Raw genomic sequence first — 23,426 nt, forward strand, 5'->3', positions numbered from 1 at the left:
TGGGGTTCATGACCCCCATACCTGACCACCAGGGTAGTGTCCAGAGAGCAGTCCGCCAACTTCAAGCCTGCCCCGGTATCTCCTCGTCCTCACCTCCACGCCTTTCACCGGGCCCACGATCACGCCGCCCCTCAATCCAATCCGCAGCCCCCTCGGGAGTGTCAAAAAACCATACCCTCCCCTCACTTTCCACCCGCAATCGGGCCGGGAACATCATGGCGTATTTAATCCCTTTATCTCGGAGCTGTTTCTTGACCGCCAGGAAAGTCTTCCGCTGTTTGTGCACCGGTTGAGTGAAATCCGGGAAGAAGGAGAGGGTGGCGTTCTCATAACGCAGAGGAGGCGACGCCCGGGCCGACTACAGGATAGCGTCTCTGTCTCTAAAGTTAAGCACCCATGCAATAAGAGGGCGGGGGGGCGCCCCCGGCCTGGGGCGTCCACCCAGGATCCTGTGCGCCCGCTCGATGGTGAAAAACTTCCCAAGGCCCCCGGGCATGAGGTGGTTAAGAATCAAGTCTTCTACAAAGAGATCCGGTGCAGGCCCCTCCGATTTCTCGGGGAGCCCCAAAATTTGAACGTTATCCGTCTAGACCTCCCTTCATACTCGTCCAACTTGCGTTCTGCCAATACACAAAATCCCTTGAGATCGTGGACCTCCCGCTGGAGATCCGCCACATCTTCTGTCAGGCCGGCCGTTTTAACGTTCAAGGTCTTGACCTTCTCATTAACTTTGGTGAGGTCCGCCCTGATCAAGTTAACTTCAATGGAGACCGTGTCCAGTTTATGTTCCAGGGACTCCAATTTACTTTCAAGGGAGGATTTGACCCCTCCTATGGCGGTCATTACGTCCTGCAGGGTCAGCTCCGGAGGGGGACCCCCCGACCCCCCCCGGCTCTCGAAGTCTGACCCTGGTCCACCGACGGCTCCCTGGGCTGTGTGTAGCGATCCAATTTCTTAGACTGGACCTGTTTATTACCTTTACTACTCCTGGGCTGGGACTTTTCGGTCTCCACTCTGCTCCCCATGGCACCGGCCAGCTCCCGTGTCTCCTCTCCAGCGCCGGGGCACACCCTACTCTGAAGTGCGGCTCCAACACCGCCGAAGCGCCCGTCGGTCCGCACGTCTCGCTGAGCCCGGCGCCTCACCACTCAGGTCTCCGATGCCCCTTGAACAACCACCAAGGATGACCACGGCCAGCCGCCGCCCGTAGCCCCTCTGCGCCACATCTCAGTGAATACCAGAACTGGGGAAATAGCCAGACAGGCCACCCCCCCGGCCCCTCCAACCTGTGATCACCTCGTCAGGGGGTACTCCGCAGATGCCGCCAGGGGTGGATCTCCAGTTCGCCCTCTCAGCTCCGCAGTGTCTTGGCCAGCACACCCACGTGGTTCGCTCCCACAGGCACCACACGCCCCTCGGGCAGCTCCGCAGGTCTTCTTGCCGGATCCCCGCCGGCAACAGGAGCGGTCCGCTATTGATCACCCTGACAGGAGAGCGCTCCCATCCAGCGCGCCCCAAGGTCTCTTCCTCGAGGCGCCTCAGTCACGGGCGCCTCGCGAGTCCCACCGCGGCTCACGAAGTCCACGGGCCCGCCTCTCCACTGCCACCGGGGGGGAGCCGAGGCCAGCGCCCGCTGCATGAGAGAGGCGCGGGACTCCCAGCTGCTCCACCCAGCCGAGAACGGGCGGAAAAACTGTCGTTTCACTTTCCGGCCGGGCCTCCGGACAGCGCCCCCGCCTTCCTCGCTTCTCCGCTCCGCCTCCTCTTCAAGCGAGCCCCGGCCTGAGGTCTCGTTTAGACCCACACGAGCGGCGCAGGTAACTCGGCCAATCCGGGGGCCAGAAGGACCGCAGTTGCGGGACTGGGCGCCGCTTCCACCGCAGCGTCGATGCACGGACAGCTTGGGCAGGATATGTGTCAGGATGATGCGTCTAATTAAAGTCTATTCTAATAGCCAAGCATAGAAAGAGAATTTAAAACATTGTGTAAAACATTTGCTTTTTTTTATCTACTTCATTACAAAATGCAAAAACATTATGTTCCTCAAAGAAGCATGAAAATAAATGTCAGTGAAATTGTCAATATCATAAACATACATAAATGGCAAATTGAACAAGTGCTGTCACCAGTGCAAGTTGGATTGAAAGGCTGTGCTACCATGCTTCCGTTCCTGGTCTGTTCCAGGATAGTGGAGTCTGAGAGTTTTAGTCTTTGTTTCAAGTGAACAAACCCACCTGATAAGAATTATCAGTACAGGGAAAGAGCTCTGTGATTGAGAATGGCTGACACAACTGCAGGCATTCATTCATTCATTCATTCAGTCATTCAGTCATCACTTTTGTGTTTCAACGTGGCGCCCTATGTGTGACAGATATGCATACTCATGGGTCTCGTAGTCTCATACTCACTGCTCCCCAATGCTCAAGGTGCATCTATCTTACTGATGGAGCCCACTGAGGACAAACCAGAATGAGATTTGCTTGTGTTCATGTATGGATGGGACCTGCTATGTCAGTTCAGGCTGGACAGTTACTATTGGAGGAAGACGAAATCTAGGATTTACTAATATTTTGCGCAATGCAACACGAAAATGACTTGCTTTGTTGCATCAAATGGAGAGGGCAGGAATGCACCATATTTACATACATATGGCACATTCCTGCTCTCTCTCTGTGCTGGTACACTTGTGGCTGCCAAATGCCAACGCAAGCAACATTGCACTACAGTGCAAGGGTGCCCCCATTAAAGGCAGGATTGTTTGGGTGCTGGCAGGGGCACCTCCCTGCACAAAAACAATCCTCTGAGGCATTTTCCTATTTCTATGTGTGCTGCAGAAAGCAGCACAAAAATGTGGAGAATGTTGGTTCTGACAGGTACAGAATTGATTCTTGGTTTGCTGAATAATAACAAATAGAAAACAGTACTCAAACCTTTCAGTAATCATCAATGACAAGAAAAGAGAAGGAAAGACAAAACACACACACAAAAATTAAATCAATCTAAAGTTGTATTGAGGGATAAATCAATATATTAGTTTACATTTTATGGTGTCGAAAAAACATTAGAAGGCTGTCACAGTTCATGAACATACCATTTGTTCAAACGACGCAAGTGATAGGATGAAAAATTGCGAGAGAAGTGCTAAATATGAAGAAGACATATACAGTGCTGTACGGATTGTTAAAACTGGTCATTCAAAGAACATCCATCCCTAGGTACATAAATGTCCACAAAGCTTGGGATTTAAATTTCCATTTCACGTGGGGCAGAGGGAGTAGGGTCATGATTATCACAAGCATGTCAACATTTCAACCTAGAGAAGTGTGTGATTGACTAGTAGGCACAGCGGGTCTTCCTCAGGACAAGGTGAACAAAGGGACTGCCTGCACAATTAGAAATGGGTGGATTTAGATTGGTGTGTTGGATATAAGAAAAGGAACAGCATGGTAAGTTAACTGTGGACCTACCCGAATTAAAGAAAGGAATGTCTTCAGGGTATGGTCCACCGTAGGTTGGATTAAAAAAAGCAATGACTGAAGTGAGGTCCTTGATGGTAATGAATCACATCAATTGGCAGCACAGTTCTGTAGCTGATGGGAAAGGTGACTTAATGTCAGTTTTTGTACGTTACTCAAAGCAGGCTATCACTATGCACTCCAATGTAGCAGTCACCCAAGTGATCGTGAGTCACTAGTGGCCAGGGTGAAGACAGGGCGGCAGTATTACTAATGTCATTGCGGTGAGTGTGGTTCATGCGACAATAAGCAGTGGCTGCTCGCACAGAGATATAATGTGCAAACGGTTGCTGATAATATCATGGCGGTATGCCTGTACAGGTCGGCAATTAAAAGGTGAGCGTTTAAACAATAAGGGCATCATTAGGATGAAGTCCGCCCGCCATACTTTCGTAGAATGGGACTGCCCGCCATAGGTGCGGGGGTCCCGTGGGTGACATTAGGATGCGCCCGCCACACTGGCGGGCGCATCCTGTATTCTTGACATTGCGGCGGGCGGTGCTCTCAGCACCACCCACCGCAATGCCAAAAAGGCATGTCGTGCAGTTCCATGCACAACGTGGCAGGCACCGCGCTGTGCCTGCCATGTTGTGCATGGAACTGTGCACCCCCCACCCCCCAGAATCCCTGGGGGCCCGCTACGGACCCCAATGGCGAAAAGTGCCTGCCAACGCTGCCACGGAAAGGCAACACCCCGCATGCATCATAATATGGATGGCGGTGTCTACCAGACACCACCACCATATTAACTGCTTTTCCGCCCGGTAGGCAATCGGGCGGATTGCCTACCGGCGGAAAACCGGCGGACGGTCTTTTCTTCCGCTGGGGTCCCCCCACCATAGTAATATGGCGGGGGGAATTGGCATGTGGAGGAGCACAAATGTTGGGCGGATCGCCACCGCCATGCGGGCGGTGGCGATCCGCCCGACATGCTAATGGCCACTTAGTGTTGTACACCTGGCATGAGCAAGACAAGTGACTGGACCGTCTGCAGCACAGGCAGAAAGAGTTCAAAAACTAGGAGAAATAAATATACTCCTTCTCGTTACACTTAACCTGGGAAGGTATAACATTTTGACGCATTCACAAGTTTACCAGTGTTAGTAAATCTGGCAATGAGCAAAAAGCATGGGTGGATGTGTGGGAACACTCAAACTCTGCCCATGGAACGCCTGCCCGGCTCAGAGTAGCGCAAGGCAGCGGCTTGTGCTACCTTATGGTATCCAGATTTAGTATGCCACGCAGAGCCATGCAAGGTGGCTCTGCGTGACACAGTAAATTTGACTCGCTTTGCCTTTTATTTAATAAATCTGGGTCCTAATTTGTATATGGCAGGTCCCTCTCCGAAGTAGCATAGTAGGGAAAAAAACAATTGACTATGTTGTGATCCAAGTGACTGCCAGTGGCTGAGACTTTTATTGACAGTCCATGCATCCCCTTTGGTTTTTTAGGACTGGATAAAGAGCCCCTCATTGTTAGTTGATCGGCTGCAACCTTCGTTGCTCAGTCCAACCATTATACATTTTTAAGCCGAAATAGACAATATCTGCTTGCACCCAGATTTATTGGGTGTTTTATCATGCAGTATTTCACCATTTCGGTGAAAAATGCATATATTTTCCGTCTGGTCAAAGCAGCTGAAGAGAGTATGTGGGACTGCTGTGTGAGTGAGGTCAGGGAATTAGATGCTGGAGCAGAGGTTGCGCCACTCTGAGGGGGGCATTTGATGCTCCCCAAGACAGCTGCAGTGTGTGGACAGACTCCGGGCATAACTGCTGCCCTTAGCCCCTGTCCAGCAGCAGTTTTTTTTTAATGCATGGTGTCTCCAGGCATTGAATTATGCATGGATACCTGTAGGAAGTTGTGCACAGGTACGTAATTGACTTGTCCCCTGTGTTTGAGATTGTTTGTTAGTGTGATGTTCGGTGTATGAATTGATACCCGTAGGCGTGTTGCTCTGTCCGCTTATGTGCATTCATGTGTGGTCTATGTCTACATGTTCAAACATTATGCAAATGCCAAACCTATTGACAGGTCCACTGGAATTATGCAATTGTGTGGAGTTTTTTGCATAGTTATAGATTAGCTGCATTTGCCACATAATCCATTATCTGCTGTATAATCTGCAAATTTTACCACAAAAAAAGTGTGTTTCTAGCATCAAATGGTTCAAGAGTTACTAAAAATGCAGTGACACGTGTTGCTGCGCAGTGTAAAGGTGAACTGGTCATCTTTCTTTTGCTTATTGCTATCGGCTGTTAAACTGGTACTATTAAGGTGCAACAAATGCCCAGTGTTAATGTGTAAAAAATGACAAAATATTGAAGTAATATTATCACAATATATTCTGTAACTTGCCCTTCCTTGCTGCATAAACTTCTCAACTCTGCCACAAAATGTGTCTCTCCCCTGCTGCATAATTCCAGTGGCCCTGCTTATTGGCTGTGTCACAGCTTGGATCGCCAACATCAGGTGCTGATAAACTGTTACTGACTCGGCTGGTTTGCACTACCCACCCCACCTCTTTCTTTCCTTTCAGGGCCAATGGGTGAGTAAATCATCAGTCCAACAGATCACGTTCCTGCAGAAACACAGAGATAAATAAAGGGGAGGAGAGCAGAGGGACAGGTAGAGGCTGTGTATAACTGGAAGGACAAATAGGTGAGCCGAGGACAGGAGCGAGAGGAGGCTGAAAGTATATACACCTGGGAGGAGACAAGAGAGGCGAGGAGAGAAGCGGTAAATAGGAACAAGCTACATTTAACTGGGAGGAGACAAGAGAGGCGAGGAGAGAGGGAAGAGGCTAACAGGAAGAAGCTACATTAAACTGGGGGGAGACAAGAGAGGCGAGGAGAGAGAGAAGAGAAGAGGTAAATAGGAAGAAGACAGATTTAACTAGGGGGTGGGGCTAGAGAGGCGAGGAGAGAGAGAAGATGTAAACAGGAAGAAGCCAGATTTAACTGAGGAAGAGGGAAGGGGAGGGTGAAAGCTGAAACTGTACAAAATTGTGGGGAGCGAGGAAAAGTGAGAAGAAAAGATAAAATCGTGGAAGTGAGTTAAAGAGGACAATCTAAGAGGGAGAAAGGCTTAGAAGTGGTGGGGGCAAGAACATCTAGAGGGCTGAGGGCGATCACTGGTGCAGACAAGTGAGAAGGAGAGAGACGGAGACCTGGAGCAGACTGTGTTGGAATTGTGACGCTAAATGTAATAAAGGCACTGACATTTAAAACACGGTGCGAGAAGAGAGGAAAGGAGAGACAGAAAGTGTCCTTTTGGGTAGCGGATCGGAGGTAGCCAGCATGAGTCTCCTCTCATCACCCTGGTCCCTCCTGCCCTCTGGTACCTTCCTGGCGATGCTGGCCCTCTTCTTCAGCGTCTTTGCGCTGATCCTTGACTTCATGAAACGCCGGAGGAGTTGGAGCCGCTACCCACCCGGACCCACCTCCCTGCCCTTCTTTGGGAATATTTTGCAGGTGGATTTCAATGGTCTCACCAAATACTGTGATCAGGTAAGTCTGGTTTCAGAGAACGCTTTCAGCCAACGCATGTTGTTTGAATGTGTTGTAAGTGAAGAGTAGGAAGAAGAAACATTAATAGCAAGCAAGCTATAGCAGAAGGGCGAAACGAAGCGCTACCTCTCTGTCAGTTGTGTAACTTTCTTTTCTTAAGCCAGGTTCGTTCTGACGGTATGACGCGCCTGTGATAAGAACATTACGCCACAATTCACCTGTGAAAATTCGTCACAAGCGTGTTATGACGTCACAATGAGTCTGTGCTCCATGAAAGCACAGGTCCGACGGCTGCTTCCGGAAGGAAGCAGCAGCTGCCATAATACATACAGCACGCGCGCTGTAGGCACAACTCGGCGCGAAAGAAAATACCACATACTAGGATGGCACGGAGTGCGTGTTCCTGTGCCGGAGAATCACTCACTAGCTGTCACCAACTTGGACTGAAAGGAGGAGCTTGTCCTGACGTCTTCTTTGTGGCCTTACCCTGAGAAAATCGATTGCGGGCTGGGCCAAAAGTTGCCAAAAGGTATTTAAGGAGCTCGGGACGTATAGAGTGGGAAAGGGGCAGAGAGGCTGTAGAGAGCATTGAAAAAAAACATAGTTAACACACGGTTCCAAGTCATTTGTGACTTTTTATGTTAATACCGACTTTTTTCTACCCCACAGCAAATTGTATTCTGGGACATTTTGCTTCGGTTCATAATCTCAATAAATAGGTCTCGCCTTAGAGAGAGCTATTGGCTTTGGCAATGGTTTTTAGCCATACTGTGCAGCATGGCTTTATAAATAATTAAAAAAAGAGCCATGACGTGCCGAGAGTTAAGGGTTTATGCAGGGGGCTGGGAGAGCAATCTGACAACAGAGGGTCGGGGGAAGGGGCTGAGGAAGCAGTTGGCATTGAGCAGAAAGGGCTGCGGAAACAAGCTGAGGGGCGGCAGGTAAAGCAGCCTGACAACGCAGGGTAGGCAGGAAGGGCCGGGTAAGTAAGCTGACAATCGAGGGTGGGCCAGAGGGACTGAGAGGGTGGGAGGAGCTGGGTAAGCTGATAATGGCGGATGGCCGGGAGAGACTGGGAGAGCAAGCTGGCAACAGAGGGTGGGTGGGAGGAGCTGGGTAACTAAGATGATAATGGCGGGTGGGCAGGAGTGATTGGGAGAGCAAGCTGTTGATGGAGAGTGGGTGGGTGTAAGGGGCTGGATGAGTAATCTAATAATGGAGGGTGGGCACGAGGGACTGAGGCAGCAAGCTGGTAATGCAGGAGGGGCTGGGGAAGCAAGCTCAGAGGGAGGGAGAACATCTTGACAATGGAGGGTGTGACGGGGGAAATGGGGAGGTAAGATGACAATAGGGGATGGGTGGGGATGTGAGAGAACGCCTCCGCACGCCTGATTCTTGACAACTCTCGCCGCAGCCACATCCCACCCCACTTGAGAGACCCACACTGGCTCCCTGTCAACAAGAGGATAACCTTCAAACTCCTCACCCACGCACACAAGGCACTCCACAACACCCGACCAACGTACCTCAACAGCCGACTCTCTCCCCCACCCGCCAGCTCCGCTCCGCAGACCCCGACCTCGCCACCGTCCCCCGCATCCGAAGAGTGACCGGCGGCGGCAGATCATTCTCTCACCTCGCCGCCAAGACATGGAACACCCTCCCCATCCGCCTGCGGCAGACCGAAGACCTTCTGACCTTCAGAAGACTTCTCAAGACCTGGCTCTTCGAACAGTAGCAACTTCCCCCCTCCCCCCCCCCAAGGCCCTGAGACCCTCGCGGGTATGTAGTGTGCTTTACAAATGCCATGATTGCTTGATTGATTGAGTGAGAGCAAGATGACAACGGATTATGGAAGAGAAAGCTGACAATGGCGGTTGGGGGGAAGGGCTGGGCAGGAGGCTGACAATGAAGGGTTTTCGGGAGGGGATGGGACAGCAAGCTCACACCTGAGGGGGTTGGGCGGGCAGGGCTGGGGAGCCACACGGACAATAGAGGAGAGGCAAGAGGGAATGGAAAGCACACAGACAACGGCAGGCAGGAGGGGTTGGGGAAACACATGAACAACGGAGGGTGGGCGGAAGGGGCTGGGCAAGCATGCCAACAATCAATCAATCAATCAAGCCATTTATAAAGCGCACTACTCACCCGGAGGGTCTCACGGCGCTAGGGGGGGGGGGGGGGTGCCACTACTGCTCGAACAGCCAGGTCTTGAGCTTCTTCTTGAAGGAGAGGTGGTCTTGGGTCAGGCGCAGGTCGGTCGGGAGGGAGTTCCAGGACTTGGCGGCCAGGTAGGAGAAGGACCTTCCTCCTGTTGTCGCTCTTCGGATGCGGGGGACGGCGGCGAGGGCGTGGCTGGCTGATCGGAGATGGCGTTTGGGAGCGTAGAAGTTGAGGCGGTTGTTGAGGTAGCTCGGGCCTTGGTCGTGTAGGGCTTTGTGTGCGTGGGTGAGGAGACGGAAGGTGATTCTCTTGTTGACGGGGAGCCAGTGCAGGTCTCTCAGATGTCCAGAGATGTGGCTGCTTCGGGGGACGTCGAGGATGAGTCTGGCTGAGGCGTTCTGTATCCGCTGGAGTCTCTTCTGGAGCTTGGCGGTGGTTCCGGCGTAGAGGGCGTTGCCGTAGTCCAGTCGGCTGGTGACAAGGGCCTGGGTGACCGTCTTCCTGGTCTCGGTGGGGATCCACCGGAAGATCTTCCGTAGCATGCGCAGGATGTTGAAACAGGACGAGGAGACGGCGTTGACTTGTCTGGTCATGGAGAGGGAGGAGTCCAGGATGAAGCCCAGGTTTCGTGCGTGGTCTGTCGGTTTGGGTGCGGTGCCCAGGGCGGGGGGCCACCAGGAGTCGTCCCAGGCGGAGGGCGAGGAGCCCAGGATGAGGACTTCCGTCTTGTCTGAGTTCAGTTTCAGGCGGCTGGTCATCATCCACATGGCTACGTCTTTCATCCCTTCGTGGAGGTTGGCTCTGGCGGCGGCGGGGTCGTTGGTCAGGGAGAGGATCAGCTGGGTGTCTTCGGCGTAGGAGATGATGTTGAGGTTGTGTTGGCGTGCGATGGCCGCAAGGGGGCTCATGTAGACGTTGAAGAGGGTGGGGCTGAGTGAGGATCCTTGGGGGACGCCGCAGATGATTTCGGTGGCCTCTGACTTGTACGGTGGTAGGCGGACTCTCTGTGTCCTTCCGTCGAGGAAGAAGATGATCCATTCCAGTGCCTTCTCCTGGATTCCGACGTTGCTGAGGCGCTGCACTAGGGTGCGGTGGCAGACAGTGTCGAATGCCGCGGAGAGGTCTAGGAGGATGAGGGCCGCTGTTTCTCCGTTGTCCAGCAGGGCTCGGATGTCATCGGTGGCAGCGATGAGGGCGGTCTCGGTGCTGTGGTTGGCTCGGAAGCCAGACTGTGAAGGGTCGAGGGATCCATTTGTCTCGAGGAAGGCGGCCAGCTGCTTGTTGATGGTCTTCTCGATGACTTTGGCTGGAAACGGGAGGAGCGAGATGGGGCGGTAATTCTTGAGTTTGGTGGGGTCCGCTGTTGGTTTCTTTAGTAGAGCGCTGAGTTCGGTGTGCTTCCAGCTCTCAGGGAAGGTGGCGGTGTCGAAGGAGGTGTTGATGATGTCTCGCAGGTGGGGTGCGATGACTGCGTCGGCCTTGTTGAATACGTGGTGAGGGCAGGGGTCGGTCGGAGATCCGGAGTGGATAGAGTTCATCGTGTGGATGGTGTCTTCTGTGTTGATCGGGGTCCAGTCCCTGAGGGTGGTGGTGGGGGGCGTTGGTGCGGTCGTGGGGGGCGTTGTTTGTGGGATGAAGCTGTTGTGTATGTCAGCGATCTTGTTGTGGAAGTAGGAGGCGAGGGAGTTGCAGAGGTCTTGCGATGGGGTGATGTCGTTGTTTCCGGCGTTGGGGTTGGAGAGCTCTTTCACGATGTTGAAGAGTTCCTTGCAGTTGTGTGCGTTGTTGTCCAGCCGGTCCTTGAATGCAGTTTTCTTGGTGGCGTGGATTAGTTGATGGTGCTTCCGGGTGGCGAGCTTGAGGGTGGTCATGTTGTCCGGTGTTGGCTCCCTTCTCCAGGCTTTCTCGAGGGCTCGGCAGTTCTTCTTGGAGCTCTTGAGTTCGTCGGTGAACCATGGGGCCTTCTTGCTGCCGGGTCTGTTGGGCGGGGTCCTCAGTGGGGCGAGTTCGTCCGCGCAGGTGCTGATCCACTTCGTGAGGTTGTCGGCGGCCTGGCTAGGGTTCGCTGAGCTGGCTGGAGGGTGCTGTCTCAGGGGGGCGGCGAGCTGGTCGGCTGTGATCTTGTTCCAGCTTCTTCGAGCCTCCTGTTGCTGGTGGTGGTGGATCGTGGTTCTTCTGAAGGTGAAGTGGACGCAGCTGTGGTCCGTCCAGTGGAGTCCCGTGGCGTGGCTGAAGGCGATGTCTTTGCTGGATGAGAGGACGGCGTTGAGTGTGTGTCCGGCGAGGTGGGTGGGGGTGGACACCAGCTGCTTGAGTCCGAGGTTGGCGAGGTTGTCAAGCAGGGTGGTGGTGTTGCGGTCGTTGTTGTTCTCCAGGTGGAAGTTGATGTCCCCCAGGAGGATGTAGTCAGCGGAGGGGAGGGCGTGCGGGCTGATGAAGTCGGCGATGTCTTCGCTGAATGTTGTGCGTGGTCCCGGGGGTCGGTAGATCAGGGTGCCTCTGAGGGTGGTCTTGGGGTCGGTGTGGATCTGGAAGTGTAGGTGTTCGGCGGTAGTCAGGGTGTCGTCGGTGTTGGTCGTGATGCGGATGGTGTTCTTGTGGACGATGGCGATGCCTCCTCCAGTCTGGTTGTCGCGGTCTCTCCGGGTGATCTTGTATCCCTCTGGGATGGCGATGGCGATGTCGGGCGCTGAGGAGTCGTTCATCCAGGTTTCCGTGAGGAAGGCAACGTCTGGAGATGTGGTGTCGAGGAGGTTCCAGAGTTCGATGGCGTGTCTGTGGACGGAGCGGGTGTTGAGCAGGATGCACTTGAGGTGGTTGCTGCTGGTGTTCGGCTTGGCGGGTGCTGGTGCGGGGCAGGTCCGGATGCAGGTGTACTTGCAGGCGAGGCAGCTGAAGGGTCCGTGGGTGCGTCTCGGGGTGGCTTGGTGGCATCCCGGGGTTCGGCCGGTGTTGAGTGCGTTGAGGATGGCGGCGTCGTACGTCTGGCGGGTGGGCTGGGGTCCTCGGGGGCCAGGGGTTCAGGCGCTGGGCGCGGGCCAGGCACGGATGGGCGCAGACGGGCTTACCTTTGGCGCACCTTCGGCGCTCAATCGGCGCTCCCGCTGCGTGCGTCCGCTGCGCGGTCGCTCCGGGGGCGTCATAGGTAGGGGGACGGGAGGGCGGGTCCGCTGGGTTGGCGGGAGCGGGGCGGCCAATGGGCTGGTGGTGGGCGTGTCCGCAGTGGTCAGCGGCGGGAAAACTGGCGGCCGGGCGGGTCAGCTGTGGCTGGGTCGCTCGGGATCAGGGGTGTCAGCGGCGGCGGCAGGAGCAGGGGCAGGTAGCGGCAGGAGTCAGGGGGGTGACCAGGCCTACTGAAAGGCGCAGTGGTCACTCCCGAGTACACTCGGCGAGCTCCTTAAGTAGGGGGACGGGAGGGCGGGTCCGCTGGGTTGGCGGGAGCGGGGCGGCCAATGGGCTGGTGGTGGGCGTGTCCGCAGTGGTCAGCGGCGGGAAAACTGGCGGCCGGGCGGCTCAGCTGTGGCTGGGTCGCTCGGGATCAGGGGTGTCAGCGGCGGCGGCAGGAGCAGGGGCAGGTAGCGGCAGGAGTCAGGGGGGTGACCAGGCCTACTGAAAGGCGCAGTGCTCACTCAATGGAGGGTGTGTTGGCGGGGCATGAGGATCAGACGGAGAAAGAGGTGGTGGAAAAGCAAGACCAGCAAGAGAAATTTGACAGGAAGGAAGTAAGAATGTCAACTGAGAGATGGCAAAAAAGTAGAACACAGAGGGGGGGGGGTAGAAGTACACAAGGGAGACAGCTGAAAACACACAAATACTCTTGTTGAGTGCTTAAACAAGTAGGGCCTGAAAAATGAGCAGTGGCGGCATACAAGCCAATGCTCCAGGGGAGGGACAAAGACAAGACGAGGACAGAAATCCTTTGGAAGCTGACAAATAAGAAGCAAGGATATAAGAGTGACACTGAAGCGAACAAATGGTAAATAGTGGGTGGGCTCTAAGGCCACTGTCAGATAACAATATGTCTTGCAACAGTGAGCATATATGCTGCTTTGGGCGAGACCTAAAAATAAGAAAGACTAGTTGAAGTTGTCACACGTGACTTGTTGACACTTGGAACAAGGATATTTCTAAAAGAGGGAAGGCCGTGAGAGAGGGACAGAAAAGAAAACAATTATGAATGTACTTAGGAAAGAAGGACTGGGATATTTTTAATTTGTGGAGGTGAGAAAGCATATTGGAGAAAAAACAGTAGGAGGAGACAGCACCAAGGGCCATATCATGACAGACTTTTCCAGCACAGTGCAGACCCAAGTGCTTGTTTTATGCACCCACGGGGCATAAAGTAAATACATTTTAACCACTATTTCTCTGAGTTAGTGCCAAGACAATCAAGGGCAGGGGTATGCATGTCTTCACAAGTATTGAAAACAAGTTAATGTTAGAACCTGGACACTGGCAAAATCATTAATTCTGACATAAAAGTCCAGGCCACGTAAATTTCAGTGGTGTGGAGCGAATGTTTGCTGCTTCCAAGCATTTTTGTAAGGGTGAAATCCAGCTTTTCGGTGGCTCTTCACAGGTGACTAGTGCATAAAGAATATGCACTAAGAGGCCACTGAAAAACATAAGGTTCTGTAAAGGTCAGTCAGTGCACATGTCAGTCCATGACTGGAGCAAAAGTCCAAAACCACCCTTTCCTTCAAAAAGTGCCACCCTCTTGGGATTAATGACCCAACCCCCTTCAAGCGCACCTGTCATTATAGTCATTATAGTCATTATAGTCATGGCTTTCCACTTCCAGCTACCGACTAAATCAATCACTTTTTGACCTAGTGCTCTTAATTAACTGTCCTAGACATGCTAGTCTTTCTTTCTTCTTCTAGACCTGTTGATAGAACTGTATCATCCTGAGCCTACTGTTCCTCCTCCTTTTCTCAACCTATTTTAACCAGTCTTAGGCCTCCAGTGGCTTTTGCCCCTTTGGGCCGGATACGGCATTGGGCTCCTGCATTGAGAAAAGGAACGGATACCCGCCCCTTCTTTGAGGTGTAGCAGACTTAAACACATGAGTCCCTGAAAAACTTTGGTACCAGTACTTGTACCCCCATTTTAATCCTGCAAGGAAAAAAAAAACAATTGTGGTTACTAACTGGGGTACATTTCTCCATCTGGTGAGCCCTCCCTCCTCTAAGGTGTTAAATGAAATAGCAGAAAAATTCACAGGAACATTTAATACAATACCTCTTGACTGGGAACAAGGGGGTTCCTGAAATAATAGGTACATTGATACATACACCGTTACAACTTCACTTCCAACAGGCAAAATCATGTATGCTGCCTTGTTAGGAAATGCTTGATAATCCCCATAATTTTGGGCTGGTGCTGCTGATTTTTCAACAATGCAAATGCACCGAGTCCTGCCAATCAGAACACAGTGCCAGTCCTCTGACCCTTAAAAGGTATATGTCTAATTGGCTCACCCACACTTAGCATATGTTTACTTACTTTTAATCCCTTAGTATATGGTACCAGGTGTACTAAGGGCCTGTAAGTCAAGAGCCTCACATAGACTCCTGCACCTCTTGTGCCACAAGTGTGGCAGAGCCATTGCAGACTGGCAGAATGATTTTTAAACTGCTTACTTGACTTGGCCATTTAAACCAATGGCAAAGCCCAAACCTTCCTTTTTAATATCTATAGGTCACCCCTAAGTCAGGCCTACTGAGCCCTAAAGACAGGGTGCATTATATTAAAAAGAAGGACATGTGTTTTATTAACTTTACATGTCCTGACTGTAAAAAACAAGCATTGCTGTTTTTACTGTGGCAAGGCTAGCAGCCTCATTGGCCAGTATGGAGTAACACCCCGACAACTCTGCAGTGCTAGCTTCCAAATGGGACTACTAGACATGGTACTCTAAGGTATCAGAAGAATAATTGCATGAAACCCAACTTGTTGCTCTAGTCAGTCGAATTAGTGTATCTATTTCACAGATGGCAGCTTTGAAAAGTGGTCACTTTGTTGCCCAAAGTTTCCAGTAGCCGTTTTTGGTTGCACACAGCTGCTATGCTTGAGGTAACTTGCCCTCCTGGGTAGAGGTGAGAACAAATCTTAGGAAGAGGAACAAAGGACCTCCGAGGGAGGAGGTGTGACCTCCTCCTGGCAGGACAGCCAAAGTAGGTGTGAGACCAAAAGGCGAACTTCAAGGTGGAAGCCACTTTTGAAGGGCAAATGGTGGTCCACTAAGGAGGGGCTGCTTGTTTTTGTTTAGGCAGGCAGGCTGGTGTCTCAGACAGAGAGGGAGAAGCTGCTGTGAAACTGTGTTTTCATGGGGAGTGTAGCCCCTGTGTAGCTACAACTCTAGGTTTGACTAGGTAACCCTAAACACTGAAGGAGGGTTATGCCATGTTGGGAGTGGGCCAAATTGTGTATTCTGGACTAGCTGGATTCCATACTTCACAGAAAGTCATCATCCGGTGGGAGGGGACCTGGTAGCCAATTGGTTAGTTAGTCACCATATCTCACGGCTTCCGCTCCCCGCCAAAGTCACGGAAAAAGCCATGAACATCCAACTCAGTGCGTTCCTTCAATCTAACAAGATACTTGACCCGTCCCAATATGGGTTTAGAACAGATCACAGCACAGAGTTGGCCCTAATCCTGCTGGATCTGTCCGCGGCCTTCGACACGGTCCATAATGAGGTGTTGATGGACTGGCTGTCCTACGCAGGAATAAAAGGACTAGCCTGGAAACTCCTGCAGTAATTTCTATCCAACAGAATGCAAACTGTGGATTTGGACAGCAATATGTCAAAGCTATTTCCCTCCCATGTGGGTTGCCACAGGGCTCGTCCCTCAGCCTGACGCTTTTCAATGTTTATGTTTCACCCCTGGCAGGAGTGATAAGATACTTTGGTTTCCAACTCACCTCATACACCGACGACACTCAAATAGTGTTGTCACTGAGAGAGGAGGCTGAAAGGGAAACAGGGGCACGTTTCCACAATTGTATGGTCGCCATCTCTGGATGGATGTCCTCCAACTGTTTAAAACTAAACTCCAGTAAAACCGAGGTCATAATATTTGGGAACAATCCACATGTGTGGACACCTGACTGGTGGCCGGAAGACGTGGGAACTGTGTCCCACACCCACAAAAAAAGCTAAGAATCTGGGGGTGTTGGTGGACAATAAACTTACCCCGGGTGGCCAAATAAGTATGGTGATCTCGGACTGCTTTTTGGCCCTCAGAATCATAAGGAAAATCAAGTTTTCCTTACTGAAAACAGCCTCAAGACAGTGGTCACAGCTCTCATAATGTCACGCCTTAATTACTGTAATGGCCTATATCTGAATGCCCAAAAGCATCATATCAATAGGCTTCAACTTGCTCAGAATGCAGCGGCCAAACTGCTGTCAGGGACTCTGAAATTTCTTTCCGTAAAGGAGGAACTTAAGCAACTCCACTGGCTCCCGGTCAAACAAAGAGTACGCTTTAAACAGTTTGTACTGTCTTTAATGCTATCAACGGAATAGGACCTGATTTCCTGAGGCGAAAATGTCAGTGGTACGTCCCAGAAAGAATGCTGCGTTCAGCAGGAGCAAAACAAGTTCTGGTCCCCTCATTTAAAAAAGTCTATTGGAGAGGCAGGAGTTTTATCACCTGCTCTTCAAAGGCTTGGAACGATCTCCCCGTCTATCTTAGGAATGCCTCGGATCTCCTCTCCTTTAGGAAGGGGTTGAAAACATGGCTCTTTACCCAGTAGCATACTCCTTCACGCTCCCTAGTAGGCAGTGCTTAGCACCAGGACACCCCAGGGTAACCGTGCCCTCTATGAGTGCGATTAACATAACATAACATATCCCCTTAGTCTAATAGTGGGCAGAAAAGTGGCACCCTTGGCACCCAGACCTCAAATCATGTGTGTACTTGAGAGAGGACCAAAGAAGAACACCTCTGCTGTTCCCTGTTCCATTTGGTCACCAAGCAAAGAAGTTATCTTTAACCAAAGGAAACTACTGGTTTTGCTATAACCAGAGACCAGTAGACCAGTGGAAACAGGCCTTGTGCTGGACTTCACCCAGACTTATAGCAGACCAACCCTCAGGCCAAAGTGGCCCTCAAGCTTGAGGACCAAGGGGAACCCATAGGGAGACCCTCAGACCCGGCTTAGCATCCTCAGCATTTCTGAGCATCTTTGCAACCTCCAGCGGTTCATTACCGGTGTTCTGGTATACACATGTGACTACTGCCTACAGAGACTCACAAATCTACATTTGATCACTACTAGCCATGTTTCCCCTCAGTGAAGCAACCAAAATCAACGATAACTATCTGTAACACATACCTCTGTGAACTTCATGCATTTTAGGATTTCTATCAATAACCCAAAATTTAGAGCAATCGCACCAAAAGCCTCACAAAAATGAATCCTCTTCCTCATTATGAAAGGAGCTGAAGTATTTTCTGTTTACTGAAGGTTGCTTTGCGCCTCACAGCAGTGCCAGCACATACCCACAATAAATTCCACACCCCATGTTGTATTGTGCAGGTAGGGTGACTGATCGGTAACAGCATCTGCTGCACACACACTGCATAGAAGCAACGCCACTTAGGTTGTGTCTGATGACAGTGTGTTCTGCTGACACACCTGGCTGCTTTCCATACATGTTCACCGGGCCCATGCCGTCGGTGGGGTCCAAAAGTTATTCTTTGAATTCTAGCATTCTAGGTTTATTCAGAGCAATCTCTAGTCCCCCTGCAGATTAACTTCTGTTACCCAGGTGACTGGTTACAACAGATTCAAGCAGCCTTTCAACAACAGGTCACACTTGTTATCGGGGCACTCGCACCTTTAATCTAATCTCTGAAGGAAACCAGACACATCCATTCTGAAAGACCTGACCAGGAACCGCTCTGATCTGTTCATCTGTGCCGCCCAGGGCCGCTCCTGCCAGGAGGGGGGCAATGATGGAGAGGGTCTTGAGTAAATTCCCATGTGGCGCTGGGGCTGTGTGTACATCACGGGAAAAGAAGCGCAAAACCCTGCTGTCTATTTGTGCATTTTGGAACGAGGTTTATGGAAAGTGAAACGTTAAGATGCTGCCATATGTGGCTCTGGGAACAAGACTTGCCTGTTGGGAGCAGTGGCCCTTTTCCGTTTGTGGGGGCAGGTGATTTGAGTGATTCCGAGGTCACGGATTCCCACTCTTCAGCTGAACGAGGTTTTCACTTGAAAGGACTCGGAGGTTCCTCGGTGCATGGGGCGACTGGTTTGCCGCAGTTTTCACACCTTCCCGACTAGTCCTGCGTTGTTTACCTACTCCAGGGCAGCACCGCCTCCATTCTGATGGGGAATGGATTGTTCCAAAGAGACAAGGAGCTGGGACCTCCCCAGGTCACTGCAAAAGCTTTCAGAGTATGGAGGCATCACCAGTGTGCCCTGGTGGGAGAAGAGGATATCCTTCAACCCTCACATGCATGTTTTAGCTTCAGCAGGTGGGGGTAAGAGGGTAAGGGCCATGAAACTGTTGCAACGCTCTCCCTTATGCAAGCAATCAAAAGACACCTATTCTCTCCTGAACACGTCCCTCTTTTGGGACGGTTTCTGTCTGGTTGGCGTGGACAAACACATGGCTCAAGCCCACAGAAAAGCTCACTTCCTTCCAAACAGGACCCCCCCCCCAGCACGTTTCACAGTATATAATGAATAATAGGTTTATAGGTTACACCCAGCTGGCACCAATGCCCATCCGGTACTAGAGTACAGCCGGATGGGCGTGGGGGGCCTTCATCATGGCAGTCATTAAAGCACCAACCTACAGCTGTGGGAGTCAAGTGCCCTGCCCCTCACGTGCAGTCTTCAGAATCAGCAAGACACTGCCACAAAATAGCCAGAAATAGACCCATACACCAGGGCGTGTGCACCTCAACACACGTGTTGAACACTTCCACACCAGGGCGCGTACTAGAGATTAAGGTTTTCAAAGAGGTGACCACAATGTTTATACAGTACCATTAGCAAAGCTAAAATTTCTATACAATACCATTAGCAAAGGAAAGGGCTTTAACTTAATCAAAGGCTTGACCTAATGCATTCTCAATGCTTGTTTTTTTGATAACCAATTTTCTTGAAATTTTGGTGACAGAAAAAATACAGCACTGTTCAATTCCTTTTGGAGCATAATGCATTAATATCATGTCACATTTATTAGCATGTAATACACAATATAACCTACACAATCGTGACTATCTCGCACCACGGCTCATTCTCTCTACATTACCAGACCCAACCATTTGCCCACACCGACCATGTTTGACAGGGCACCCCCTGGCCTCATACAGTGGCTTTTCTTGTGTGGCACACCAATCTATGCCTTTGCGCCATTTTACTACGCTGGGTGGGGAGGGGTCTTTCCATGCAGCCGCAATGTCTTGTTTGGCCACCATAATGGCTGTCCACAGGAAGAGCTTGTCCACCCGGGACCTGTCTAGACCATCCATGACTCCCAGGAGCAGATACAGGGGGCTGCGTAGTACCTCCCAGCCCCGGGTGTCAGTCAGCTCGTACACTAGTGTCTCCCAGTACGGAGTGAGATGAGCACACCCCCATACCATATGGTAGAAATCTGCCAGTTCCAGCCCACAGTTTGTACAGGCCGGGGTGTCCAGCAGCCCTGCTCGATGGAGGCGACTCAGGGTGAGATATGCACAGTGGAGATAGTACAGCTGGACCATATGGAGTCTGGCTGAAATGGTAGTGGTTTTTGGAGCCATCAGGGCGTCTCTCCAGACCTTGTCTGCCTGGGGGCCCAACCATGCTTCCCATCAGTGTCTAAGAGGGTCGAGTGTGACTGGGCCGTGGTTGATCAGTGACTGGTAAATCCTCGAAATCCCGCTCCTTCCCCAGATTCCCCATCATGATTTGGCCTTCTAGGGGGTTGAATTCTGTAAGTAATGTGCCTGCGGGCACATGTGAGGTGAGAGCATGGCGAAGTTGCAGGTATTTGTAAAATTGTGTCGGATGCAGGAAGTAAGTGGTCTCTAACTCTTGAAAAGACCGTAGGTGGTCTCCCTTCTATACATCACCCAGCTGTGATATACCAATTAGGTCCAACTTTCTGAAACCTTCTAACGTCCCCACTTCCCTGAGCCAGACACCATGCCACAGGGGAGTCTGCTGCGTGAGTTTAGTGCCCCATTGTGTGTGGCACAACGTGGATCTCCAGGCGAGTAAGACCGCCCGGGTCACTGTGGGCAGTGCACTAGGTATTGGGTCTCCGTATAGCGTCGCCTGAGTCTGAGAAAGCCCCGACTCCTCCAGTTCGACTCTGTATGCCGGGTCAGACAAGCAGCCATTGAACCAGTCATGCAGGACAAGTAAACGGGTGGCCAGGTTAGTATAAGTCATCCCCCTTCTTTAACCAACTTATCCATCACCCCACATCAAACACTGCAAAAATCCCTCTTCTGCCTTTTAATGCCCCAAAGAACACCCATGATAAGTACACCCTGAACAACACCATTTTCAGTGTATTCCACCATGAGTCTAGTAAGACGCTTTATATGAACCTTAACATTTCAATTGCCATCAATTTTCTCACCCTTCTCTCTGCTGATCTCTGAACCAGCCCCTTTGTTTTTAACAGAGTTAGTCTCACACTTCTCCCATTCTTTGGTTACTTCAGCATAATATTTGTATTCACAGGTACTTGGGGGACCAAGGTGCCACAATGCAAAAGGTTTCATTACAGCTCAGGCTTCAGATTTTCAAAAACAATTATCAATCTGACTGTGTCAGCATCATTAGAGTTGTGTAATTCTAAAGCATGTGAAGGCCAAGGGCGTTGCCTCCTGTGTTAGCCAGGCTTCAATCGTAAAACAGAATACATATCAGAGATTAGTTTCTTGCAAAGGCTGTTGGCAACGAAACAAGGAACTCCTTGGTTCAAGTTGAACTTGGAACAAAAAAAATAAATGCCTAGTGCATGTTCCTAACCATTTATGTTATGGGTGTGTGAGGAATTGAGTTGTTGGTTTAATAGGGTGTGAACCCATCTCAAGAACAGGCATAATACTTGTCAGGATGAACCACAAACAGTCACTAAATTAAACTGTGCTTAACCCTCTGGTAACTTGAAGCAAAAGCAGTCAGGCATAACTTAGGAGCAATGTGTAAAGTGTTTATGCAGCACAAAACAGCCATAAAGTGAAAACACAACGCAAACAAATCCCATACCAATTTAGAAAAATAGAATAAAATTCAATAACATATTTGACACCAAAATGACAAAATCCAATCGGTAAAACTGGAGATTTGCAATTTCAAAGTTTTAATGTAAATAGAGCACCTAAAAGCGCAAAGCGCCAACTGCGATTATCTGGTTTTACCGGAGGGGCACACAGTCACAAGTTCAGGCCTACCACTTTGGAGTGCAGGCAGAATACAGGGACAAGGTTAGTCCCACTGAAAATGTCACTTTATATCCCTGATGTGGAGGATTGTGTTGCCTTGCACCGGTAAGGATTTTACATCCCTTATGTTTCTTTTTGTCTTTTCCCAAGTTCACGTTACCAAAATCATCGTCCCTGGTAAGACTGATGAGCAGATTTAAGATAACCTCCTTTTCCTTTCACACCATTTTTGGCATCAATTTCTGCCTTCACATAACGCCTTTCTCATCGTGTGCACTGTTAATTTATTGATGCGTCTTACTTGTTTTCCATATGGTCATTTTAAGCCTACTCTGTTATCCTCTTAGCCAATAAAACCCTATATTCAAACTTCAGCTACATGGCCCTTTAAGTTTCTTCAAGCAGTATTTGGGTAGAAAAACAAGCTTTGGGAATAATACAAATTTCCTTGAAAAATCTATTGAAAAATCTCTTCCATCAGGGAGTCAATATTCAGCCCTATCCCTGATGCCTCTGCTGCAGCCCTTACCCCCCAAGGAACAGTTCCCCAGTCTCTTCCCCACAGTCCCCAGCTTCTTCAGTAACTTTCTTAGTAGTAACAACAATTCCAATGATGACTCTGAGAGACACAAATATAGCTCTCCCATCGCTTCCAACTAAGTGACCTTACTGGTCTGACTTGTCTTTGATCATTACAACCAATCTCCCATCTTTCACTAACTTATACATCACCCATCATCTAACTCTGAAATAATGTTTCTTCTCCCTACAAATTGCCCAAAGAGCATCCATAAAAATGCACACCATAATCATTAATACCTTCGATTCATCCCACATTCCCCCAATAACACACCTTATATTAATTTTTAAAGTTCATTTGGCATCAAGTTTCACAGGTGTTTGAACAGCACATTTCCCTGATTCAGCCTTTGATTATCACCTAGACACCTACGGGTAGTACTGCGCTTTAGAAATCCTAATTTCATTTCATTTTCATATGTCCCATTTCAACAATTGTCAGCTTCCAGGTGCAACAGTATACACTGTAAAATGTTATCCTACATCAATTACTTGAAATTGTTACTGGGCAAAGTCGTTTCTCAAGAACGTTTGCCAAAAATCCTGCTAAAACATCCCTTATTTTTTCTGGAAATCTCTGACCATTTTTCCTCCTTACCAGCCCATTATGAAAAAATTGCAACCAAGCCCCAGGATACATTTTCGTGCTGAATCCTGGCTGTCACTGATCCATTCCTTTATCAGCTGAAAAACTCTCACTCTTCAGAGTGATCTTTCAGCATTTAAAATGACAACCTCTACACTATCTGCTCCCACCCATGAAATCTCTTTTACTGTGAATGAGACAATATTATTGTCTATCCATGGGACATAGTTTTCTCGAAATGAGATTAGTGCCATACAACCCAAAACACGAAGCCTAAGTATATTTTCAACTTTTGAAAAGGCTTTGCATTGGCCTAAGCTGCTGAAAAAGAGGTGAAACTATAGCTGGGGGTCGGCCAAGATTGCATGTTGGTGAGGCCATCGCCTTTGCCTTCCTTGCAGAGTCTGCTTTTCGCACATAGAGAGCTCCTCCAGGCAATGAGGGATCCCTTTGCTTTCGAAGGAGACATTGTTGTGGCAGCAGCAATGAATGCAGTGAACCTTTCCAAGCCGGTGCCACATTTAATATGCCCACTATGTAATTTTTTTTTCAAGAATAAAGTTCTAAATTGAGAGTTAAAAAACAAACACATTGTTGAGCCTGCCATTGAAGGAGTGTTGACCCTGTGTGTGGGGGCCATTGCACAATATTCCTGCTTGGA

The 23,426-nt window shown here is 50.2% G+C and overlaps 1 protein-coding gene across 1 annotated transcript in view; it reads left to right on the forward strand.

The window, feature by feature from the left end:
* Positions 1-6,141: 6,141 nt before the first annotated feature.
* Positions 6,142-23,426, forward strand: part of LOC146833563 (cytochrome P450 2D15-like) — a 489,075-nt gene continuing 471,790 nt past the window's right edge. Inside the window, exon 1 of the mRNA XM_085601418.1 lies at positions 6,142-7,024. Coding sequence (XP_085457544.1) covers positions 6,815-7,024 — 210 coding nt within the window. The 5' untranslated portion in view covers positions 6,142-6,814. The remainder of the gene's footprint in view (positions 7,025-23,426) is intronic.

Source organism: Triturus cristatus, chromosome 4_2 (genome assembly GCF_964204655.1).
Source record: "Triturus cristatus chromosome 4_2, aTriCri1.1, whole genome shotgun sequence".
Lineage (NCBI taxonomy): Eukaryota > Metazoa > Chordata > Amphibia > Caudata > Salamandridae > Triturus > Triturus cristatus.